Here is an 11,149-nt window from a genome sequence, read left to right on the forward strand (position 1 = left end):
AAATTTGGTAAGCCAAATAAGGTCTGGGGCAACAGCTAGTGTAATGTGTGCAATCTATAGTTGCTCTAATCAACTCCAAAAATACTATTCTCTTGATAGAATGAGTTACTGCTATGTCTGTACAAGTTTATTATTTCTTGCCTCAGACAGTTGGAGCTATATTTTGAATGGTGGCTAGTTCTCTTTCCTACAAACTCCATGGGAACTGTTCTTTTTTGGTTCAGGGGTAATATAGGATGCATTGATGAATAAGTTACTGCTGTGAACAACTGGGACTCTGTCCCATCAGGAACTCAAAAGAGACTGATTAGGGGCACCAGGGTGGCTCAGTGGGTTAAAGCCTCTGCCTTTGGCTCAGGTCATGATCCCATGGTCCTGGGATAGAGCCCCACATTGGGCTCTCTGCTTGGCAGGGAGCCTGCTTCCTCCTCTCTCTCTGCCTGCCTCTCTGCCTATTTGTGATCTCTGTCTGTCAAATAAATAAATAAATAATCTTTAAAAAGAGACTGATTAAAAACAAGGTTCTATCTATACTTGTGTTTTAATAGTTAACAGAATTCTCAGGGCTTAGAAACTCTCCAATTTGAGACACCTGGTGGCTCAGTTGGTGAAACTTCTGACTCTTGGTTTTGGCTCAGGTCATAATCTCATGAGTGGTGAGCTCCAGTCCCTCTTCCAGCTCCACACTCATCAGGAGTCTGCTTGAAGATTCTCCCTCTGCCCTTCCCCCTACTGGCTCTCTCTCTCTCTCTCTCTCACACACTTTCTCCCCCACCTCAAACAAATAAATAAATCTTAAAAAAAAATCTGTCCATTTCATACAAACAATGCTCAGGTATTATGTGTTCAATATTTTAAATTATTATTACTCACTCATATTTTAATCCTTATCATCTTTAACTCATTAGAAGAGCTATGTGTGCATACCATAAACTATGAAACCCTGGATCCAAAAGATAAATGTCCAAAGCACAAACTAACCCACTGCAGAGAATTTAGGAGTCTCTTATATCTAATCAAACTCATTGCTAATTGTTGCACAATGCTCCATGTCAAATCCCTGTCCTCCTGCAATGCATATTTCCAAAGAGCACCCAGTTGCAGAACCAATAATAAATCACAAGCAACTTTCCATCATTCAGGATTGAAATTTCGTTCCAATTTCTTTGTCTCAAATATGTTCCCTCCCCCATATGGAAATAAGAATAAGAACACATTACACTTCGCACAACTCTATCCAAAATATCCATAGTTGTGTATATAAGAATGTAAATGCATGACCTATTAACAGCTGTATATTCAGGAACATAATTATTTCACTGTAAAACTTACCCCAAGGAACCCCAGCTTTTTGTAAAAATAGGATATTGTGTATGAGGAAAAAGTAAAAGGGGTCAAGCATATTGTTAAAGAAGAAGTTAGAGAAAAGGGGACTACAATGAATCTTAAGTTTTATTAAAGAAGACACAATATCCAAATTACCCAGGTTGAATTACAACTCATAGATAAGAATTTCAGCCCATTCACACATTATTGACTCAAAATTCATCCTATAGTATGAATGCAGAGATCCAGTTGTCCTTACTACCACATTTTCTTTAGTAACCTCTGTATTCCTTGCTTGATCTCCTGGGTTCGCACTCCATAAACAATGGGGTTGAGGGCTGAGAAGATGACATGGTGGAGAACATTGAGCAAGACTGGCACATCAGGGGAGACCTTCTTCTTCACCACAAGAGTGAGCACAAAGACCAGAAGGATGGTGCTGAAGAAGAGGATAAGAATGAAGTGGGAACCACATGTGCTTAGGGCCTTAGCCACAGCACCCTCTGCCTTGAGTTTCAGCACAGCTCGAAGGATGAGGCTGTAGGAGAGGAAGATGAGGATGAGATCAGATCCTAGCAGTGTCCAGCCTACAGCAAACTGGTAGAGGCGATTAATGGTGATATCATCACAGGAGAGCTTGGAGACCGACATACTGGCACAGATACAGTTCTCAATGACATTTCTCCCACAGTAATTGAGTCGGGATGATAGAATGGGGATAGGCACCGTTAAAATACCATTTCTGGCCAAAATAAAAACAGAAGCCTTGGCTACAAATTGGTCAGTGATTACAGATGGATACCTCAGTGGGTGGCAAATGGCCACATAGCGGTCATAGGCCATGACCATGAAAGTGCAAGACTCCATGGCAAGGAAGCAATTCATGATGTACATCTGGAGGAAGCAGGCATAGAAACTGATGGACTTGAGGTCAAACCAAAAGATGGCCAGGACCTTAGGGATAACAGTGAGGCAGACCACAATGTCCAATAGGGAGAGAATGCTGAGTAGGTAATACATGGGCTCATGCAGAGAGACCTCCAGCCAGATGGTGACCAGGAGAACACCATTGGCCCCCATGGCCAGGAGGAAGAGGAAGCCGAGGAACAGGGACAACCAGAAGTTCCAGCTGGGGGACCTGACCAAACAATTCAGGAAGAAGTCTGAAACCTCAATGGAGATGGTGCTGTTTGGGTGTGCTATCATCTTTTGTCATATATTTCAATAGTTTTCTTTTAGTGATCTGTAAAATTAAGGTAAAAATTAGGTACTGATGGGGTTATGGACACTCGGGAGGGTATATGCTATGGTGAGTGCTGTGAAGTGTGTAAACCTGGTGATTCACAGATCTATACCCCCGGGGCTAATAATACATTATATGTTTATTTTTTTTAAATGAAAATATTAAAAAAATTAGCTACTGACTCAAGGCACATGAATTTAGAAGAATTTGCTTCACTTGGGTGAAACCCATGAGTCCTAGCAGGTCATCTAGAGCCATGTGAATTCATCTGTGTATTCTTTGTGGCATGGTTCTAGGACATTCCTATCACTTTAAGCAGTATAAAGTACTGGGGAAATACAGTCTGTTTATACAGGTTTAATTTCTTCAAGGTTTATTTTTAATAGAAGTATTTAATAGAATTCTTATTTCTCAACAGAAACTAAAGAGAAGAAAAGGAATTACTTAGTAAACTACTTTCTGACAGTTTTGTCCCCAAATTTGTAAGTGTAAGCTTATTCCTTTTTGTTTTTTTTTTTTTTGTTTTTTAATGATGACATAGACTACCATATGACAATTTAGCTATAGCAATATCCAGATAAGTAACATAGCCTGGCACAAATAGGGACTCAAATCCATGTCCCTAGATCTCCATGCCACACCCATTCTGAGTTTCTGGCTGTAGTTTGCCTTAATTATAGACCTAAAAGATGATACCCTGGTAGTAAAGTTAGTCTCCATGATCTCTAAGCAGTCATTTAATGATGGAGGTGTGGATCCTGCCAAATAACCCAACTTCCTCCCTCCCTACATCTTCATATTTCTAAGATTCTTAACTTTGAGAAGATATAACCTTAAGAGGAGAAGGAGCAATATTACATATCAATGTGAGAGCCATACCTGCCATTAGACAAAGTGAAAATTTGATTGTTCTGCTTGTAATAGTGTGAGGGTGATGAAGACTTACAGTTTTCACATCCCTTTTCTATTTTATTTTTCCATCTTCAATACAATAATCCAGGTACACATTCCCCTGCTACCAGACACAGTTTAATGTTGCCAGGTTCTCTTATCACTTAACCTCCTCCCCTGGCATTCTGTTAGGTAACATTGACAAAGAAACTGTCCTTCCTCTCATGAGGTAAAAGTAAAACCACTCAGGGGACAATGAGTAATAGTAAGAACATATGCAAGGGTCTTGCACAAACTATGAGGAGAGTGTAGGGTTGGCTGAGTCACTCTGATGTGGGACTTTGGCTGGTGAAAAGGAATTGCAAATTAAGTGAATTGGTCCTCTCCTTTACATGAAGGATGAAGGATTCTAAGGTTCTCGTCCCCCTGAATTCTGAAAGAAAGTTGAAAGATGGATGTAGGTTGTCCAAAGGTAAGGGTCAGTTCTTTCTGGGGTCCTTCAAATCATGCAGTCCATTGTAGCTAAATCTGTGTAGGCATTGCACCAAGGCCTCTGTTTCAGTGTTATTTTCTGGGTATAGAAACACTTTTTCATTAGGAATTTAAGTACTTCCCTCTTTTTCACTCTTTGGATTCACTATATAACATAAATTTCATATTAGGTTGGGAAATTTAATTGTACTCAAATATTCTAGGGCTTTGTCCCATTGAATTATTTGGCATCCAGCGAGATATGTTATAATATCACATCACCAACAAGGGAATTTATATCTCCCAATTTTGTCCACCCATACTGTATCACACTGATCTTACTACTTCTACAGTGTGTTGGAGCAATTTCTAGGACTCTCTGGATCTCATGAATAATTGTATGATAATGTGTGTGCCCCATCAGTCTTATAAAAAGAAAACAAACCTCACCCATGATATAATGAATTGTTTTGACTACAGAATTTGATGGAGAAGAAACACTATTGGAGTGGGGGTAGGATGGCAAGAAAGGGGATTTTATTAAAACCATGAACCCAGATCTGAATGATATTTTATACCTTTGGGAACACTTTTTTTCCCCTTGGAGAGGTTCAAATAGTATTTTTGTTTCCAGTTATGATTTTCTATTCCCCAACTGCTGTTTCAGTCCTGCTCAGCTGGCTCCTGTTAGATTCTCCCCAGGATAGAGATCCTGCTAGTGTCTGGGGCTTACTCTCAGAGGAGGGAGGACTGGTATTTCCTTCCAGGGCTCCTCTCTTCACTCCTGATCCTCTGCTTCCCCCGAAAAGTGTTTGTGCAGCTGGTGTCTTCCAGGCATGGCTCCCATTGGATATGTAGAAGAGATTTAGATGACCTTCCAATTCTTGTTCTCTTGCTAGTAGAATACATGAGTAGTGACTTTGGCAATTTTGGATGAATTTTAAACATATTATTTCATTTGTGACATGTAACATTCTGTCATAGGTAGGGTAAGTCAACCCTTTAAACAATTTATCTTTTGAAATGGGCAAATTAAGGGGCACCCAGGTGGCTCAGTCATTAAGCATCTGCCTTTGGCTCAGGTCATGATCCCAGGGTTCTTGGATCAAGCCCCACATCAGGCTCCCTGCTCAGCAGGATGCCTGCTTCTCCCTCTTCTACTCTCCCTACTTGTGTTCCCTCTCTTGCTGTGTCCCTCTCTGTCAAATAAATAAATAAAAATCTTAAAAAATAAAAATAAAAAACGGGCACATTGAGATTCAGTGATACTATGTGTATTTCCACAGTTTAATTAATAGGGTTCAGATGTGGAAGAATCAAAAGTACCAAATCACTGAATATATGAATACACCTTTGTCCTGTGTCGCCACAGTGATGTGGAAATGCATATCCTATCTAGCATTTTGTTTTATATGCTTTAGGTTTCTCTCTCTCATAATCCTTCATGTACCTACAATTCCTGGACAGTTTTCCAGAAATATGGAAACTCCCTTTTTCTTGTACTTATAACTCTGACCCCTGTTTCCAATGTTTAGAGTATAATTTTCTTCCTGTTTCCTTTTGGTTGTGTTCCTTATTGATCATGATGAGGATAATGATTATTATTATCGTAGGAACTACTTAACTCCAAAAACTCAGAGAGAACTTGAGAGAGCTCTCTTAAATATTATTTAGGACATTATTGAGTACAACCAGTAATGGGTACCTCAGTGATCTTCTGGGCATAATTTTCTGGTTTTATGGCATAGCTTTTAGAAATTCTTTACATGGAGCTTAAGCTGAGGTACTACTTTCTGACTTCCAGTGACCCAATTGTCAGCTCTGTTTTCAACCTCTAATGTTACTTAGATTAAATTTAATTCTTCCCTCATAACCCAAGCATTTGTGTGCAGATTCTTTCCCCTAAAGCCTGGAAATTTTAATATGTACATATGAAAACTCCAGATCATCTAGGGATGCCTGAGTGTCTCCTAAGCAACTGACTTCAGCTCAGGTTGTGATCTCATGGTCCTGGGATTGAGCCCAACCTCTGGCTCACCACTCAGCCAGAGTCCACTCTCCTCCCCAACTCTGTGGCTCCCCAACTTGTGCTCACTCTCTCTCAAATAAATAAAATCTTAAAAAAAGAAAAGAAAGAAACAAAGAAGGAAGGAAGGGAGGAAGGAAGGAAGGAAGGAAGGAAGGAAGGAAGGAAGGAAGGAAAAAGAAAGAAAACTCCAAATCATCTAAACTAAGCTCCACAAGATGTACTTTCCAGGCTCCCCACCCCTACCCCCATTAATCTCCTACAGACAAATTCCTGCTTCTCTGCATCTCTGGCACCACCCAGCAAAAGATCAGAAAAGGCAAAAGAAGGGCAAAAGGGAAGGTCCCAGAACATAGGTTCTTACATTTGCTTCCTGACCTGAGACAGGATGCAGTCTCTACTACCCCATTTTCAGAATACTTCAGCCATACTGACTCAGGAATGGTCAGAGTACAGATCTGGATGGAAGAGGAAGGTCTCCCCTATGTTCTAGCTAATCTTAGCATAACTGCCCCTCAGGCACTCTTTATTCAGACTCACCTACAGAGGATGTGTGCAGGGGGGCTGGCCCCACCAATATTGGAGTTCTGGTTTGTTCCTGAAGCATCTGGTGTAGTTATAACTCTAGAGCCTCAGAGACTTTGCCCCCTGGGAATTCTCCATTCCTACTTCCTTGTACCTCAAAGGCCTTCTTGTGACAGACAAGCAAGCAGGTAGGAGAAAAAAAAATGATTTTCTTTCTCTCTAAAAGCTAGGACCTCTTGTAATCCAGCCCTACACTGACTGTGTGTTTTTTTTAAAGATTTTTACTTTTTTATTTGACAGAGAGAATGCCAGAGAGTACAAGCAAGGCGGAGGAGTGGGGATTGGGGGAATGGCAGAGGGAGAGGAAGAAGCAGGCTCCCCACTGAGCAGGGAACCCAACATGGGACTCAATCCCAGGACCCTGGGATTATGATTTCAGCAGAAGTTCAGCAGTTCAGCATAAGCTGAACTGACTGAGTTACCTAGGTGCTTCTGATTGTGTGTTCTGTAGTCAGTTAATCTCCTGGGTGTAGGGGTGTTACATCTATCCACCCATGTTCACACTCCTTTGCACATGTATAGTGGTGCCTTCAGTGGGTCCAACAAGCTCACTCACAAGTTTTCATGGCTTCCAGCACACAATTGTTAGATAAGTACCTCCCAAATGATGCTATCAAATGGATTGATGTTATCATCACTTTTATGATGGCATCATAATGATAATAATGCTAGAAGAACTTGAAAAAAATAATCCTGAGAAAATGCAATTTGTTTTTCAAAGAGAAGATCATATAGTGATTTTTGCTATAATGAAAGATTTTTCAAATGGGATATATATACAACTGTAAACTGCAAAATACAATTTGTTTATTTTTCATTTTCATTTTGAGCTTCGTGTGAATTAGTCACATGTCTCAAATTATGGGAGCAAGCATCATCCATTTCTTTTTATTTTCTTTCTTTATTTTTCATTATTTTAAAAAATTGATTATAGTTGACACACAATGTTGCATTAGTTTCAGGTATGCAACATGGTGATTCAATAGTGTATATAGTTATGCTATGCTCACAAGTGTAGCTACCATCTATCACCATATAATGCTATTACAGTACCATTAACTGATCCCAATGCTGTGCCACCAGCATCAGTTTCTTTTGCTCTATTTTTATATTTCTGTCTTCTCCACATCTCAACATCATTCCTATTTCTTTTTTCTTTAAAAAAGTAAAAACTCTAGTAGTTTGGGGGTGGAGTCTTTTGGGTTTTCCATATAAAGTATCATGTCATCTGTGAAGAGAGAGAGTTTGACTTCTTCGTGGCCAATTTGGATACCTTTTATTTCTCTTTGTTGTCTGATTGCTGTTGCTAGGACTTCTGATATATGTTGAACAAGAATGGTGAGAGTGGGCATCCTTGTCATGTTCCTGATCTCAACAGGAAGGCTGTGAGCTTTTTCCCATTGAGGATGATATTTGCTGTGGGTTTTTCATAGATAGATTTTATGAATGTTTCCTCTCACCCTATACTCTGAAGTGTTTAAATCAGGAACGGATGCTGGATATTGTCAAATGCTTTTTCTGCATCAATTGAGAGGACCATGTGGTTCTTCTCTCTTCTCTTATTGATTTGTTCTATCACATTGATTGATTTGCGAATGTTGAACCATCCTTGTAACCCAGGGATGAATCCCACCTGGTCATGGTGGATAATCTTTTTAATGTACTGTTGGATCCTATTTGCTAGGATTTTGTTGAGAATCTTAGCATCCATATTCATCAATGATATTGGTCTGAAATTCTCCCTTTTGGTAGGGTCTTAGCCTGGTTTGGGGATCAGGGTACTACTGGCTTCATAAAAAGAGTCTGGAAGTTTTCCTTCTGCTTCAATTTTTTGGAACAGCTTCAGGAGAATAGGTGTTATTTCTTCTTTGAAAGTTTGGTAGAATTCCCCAGGGAATCCATCAGATACTGGGCTCTTGTTTTTTTTGGGGGAGGTTTTTGATCACTGCTTCAATCTTGTTACTAGATATCAGTCTATTCAGGTTGTAAATTTCTTCCTGGTTCAATTTTGGAAGTTTATAGTTTTCCAGGAATGCACTATGGAGTATTATGCCTCCATCAGAAAGGATGAATACCCAACTTTTGTATCAACATGGATGGGACTGGAAGAGATTATGCTGAGTGAAATAAGTCTAGCAGAGAGAGACAATTTTCATATGGTTTCATTTATTTGTGAGCATAAGAAATAACACTGAGGACATAGGGAGATGGAGAAGAGAAGGGAGTTGAGGGAAATTGGAGGGGGAGATGAACCATGAGAGACTATGGACTCTGAAAAACAATCTGAGGGTTTTGAAGGGGCTGGGGGTGGGAGGGTGGGGGAGCCTGGTAGCAGGTATTGTGGAGGGCACGTATTGCATGGAGCACTGGGTGTGGTGCATAAACAATGAATTCTGTTACACTGAAAAGAAATTAAACTTAAAAAAAGAAAAAAATGTAAAAACTCCTTTGATCTTAAAATATGTCTTTCTACTAGATCATAAGTTAGCTTATGTAGCTGCATGTTCATTCATGGGAGAAGGATTTGGATATTGAATTTTATAAATGATATTGGATCATAAATCAGATGCTATTCTTTGTTTTCTCTTAACACTAAATCTTAACCACCATTCATGTTGTTCTTCAAGAGTCATTCTTTTTGGTTGCTGTTCAATTCCCATGATATGCATCTTTTTTTAATGTAAGTAGTCAACACCGAAATGATCTATAATTAATTGTTAAGAAAAATACTGTTATGCTACATCCTTGCATACTTATCTTACAGTCCTAAAATAGAAGTGTGTGTAGGAGTGGGTTTTTTTTCACTTATGGGATATAAAATTATTTAATTTCACTAGAAATTGCCAAATTTCTCTCCAAACTATGAACAAAATATTTTGTTAGTATAACAAAATTTCACTTGAAATTTTTATTTTTCACATTCCTTATACCATTTGATTTTTTTAAAAAGCTTCATGGATATAAAATAGTATCTCATTATTTTAATTTGATTTTCTCCTGATAACTGAGCAGTGTTCATATACTGTTTATCCATTTGTGATTCTCATATTGTGAATTATATCTTGACACCCTTTGCCTTTTTCTATTAATTTTTGTTTTTCTTACATATTTACAAAACCTCTGTGTATATCTTAAATCTTAGAGCCCCCTTTTTTGGTTAGATACTACTAGTATCTTCTCTAGTCAGTCATATATCTGTGAATTTTAGTGTATACTTTTCATTATTCAGCAGAAATTCTTCAACTTGTTCAAGTCAAACTTTCTGTTTTACTGTGAATAGATTTTCTCTGGGGATCCTGTTTAGGGAACATTCCACAAGATTGCAAAGGTGCTTTTTTCACTTGTTTTAAATTTTCTGAAACTTAGTGTGTTGTGCTTCATGCTAGTTCCTTTCTTTCTTACTTTCTTTCTTTCTTTCTTCCTTTCTTTATTTCATTTCAACTCTTTATTTAAATTCTAGTTAGGTAACAAATAGTGTTATATTGGTTTCAGGAGTTTATTTAGTAAGTCATCATTTACATATGACACACAGTGGTCATCACAAGTGCCCTCCTTAATGCCCATCACCATTCCCCCAGCCCACATCCTCTCCAGCAACCCTCAATTTGTTCTCTATAGTTAAGATGCTGGTTTTATGGTTTCTCTCTCTCTCTCTCTTTTTTCTTTTTTGCCCCTTGTTCATCTGTTTCATTTCTTAAAATACACATGAGTGAAATCATATGGTATGTCTTACTCTAACTGACATTTCCTTTAGCATAATACAGTCTATCTCCATCCATGTCATTGCAAAAGGCAAGATTTCATTATTTTCATGGCTGAGTAATATTCCATTGTAGATCTATACCATTTCTTCTTTATCCATTCATCATTTGATGGACATATGGGCTCTTTCCATAGTTTGGCCATTGTTGCTAATGCTGCTATAAACATTGGGGTGCATGTACCCTTCAAATCAGTGTTTTTGTATCCTTTGAGTAAATACCTAGCAGTGCAATTTCTGGCTCATAGGGTAGTTCTATTTTTAACTCTTTGAGGAACCTTCATACTGTTTTACAGAGTAGCTGCATCGATTTGCATTCCTGTCAACAGCACAAGAGGGTTCTCATTTTTGTCCACATCACTGCCAAAAGCTGTTGTTCATGTTGTTGATTTTAAGATATTGCACATATTTTGAAAATTCATTCATTAATATTATATTTTAACACTCTTTTAAATGTTTTAGAAGTCCATTTTCCAATTGTTTGTTTCTAATATATAGAAATAAATGTGATTTTTTATATGTTGACCTTGTATCCTGATACCTTTCTGTATTTATTTTTTTAGTATGTACACTAATTTTAATTGATTTTGTAGGATTTTCCAAATAAATTATTGTTTTCTTTAAATAAAGACAATTTTGCTTCATTCTTCCCAAACTAAATATTTCACCTTGATTTATTGCACTGCTTAGGAAATCCAGCACAATGTTAATTAAAAACTAATGATGTACTATATGTTGGCTAATTGTATTTAAATTTTTAAAAAATGCTATGGAATAATGTTTCTGGAGGGAAAAAAAGGTAAATGTGATCATTCTTTTTTTCCCATCTTAAAGAAAACATCATCAA

At 38.1% G+C, this 11,149-nt stretch overlaps 1 protein-coding gene across 1 annotated transcript; it reads right to left on the reverse strand.

Annotated features, from left to right (window-relative positions):
• Positions 1-1,584: 1,584 nt before the first annotated feature.
• LOC125079232 (olfactory receptor 56A3-like) lies at positions 1,585-2,532 on the reverse strand. Its single transcript, XM_047692713.1, has one exon. It carries the CDS (start codon positions 2,530-2,532, stop codon positions 1,585-1,587), a length of 948 nt encoding a protein of 315 aa, XP_047548669.1.
• Between the last annotated feature and the right edge of the window lie 8,617 nt (positions 2,533-11,149).

This window comes from Lutra lutra, chromosome 10 (assembly GCF_902655055.1).
Source record: "Lutra lutra chromosome 10, mLutLut1.2, whole genome shotgun sequence".
Taxonomy (NCBI): Eukaryota; Metazoa; Chordata; class Mammalia; order Carnivora; family Mustelidae; genus Lutra; species Lutra lutra.

Coding starts and splice junctions, on each gene's coding strand:
- LOC125079232 (XM_047692713.1), bottom strand. CDS start 2,532: ATGATAGCACACCCAAACAGCACCATCTCCATTGAGGTTTCAGACTTC.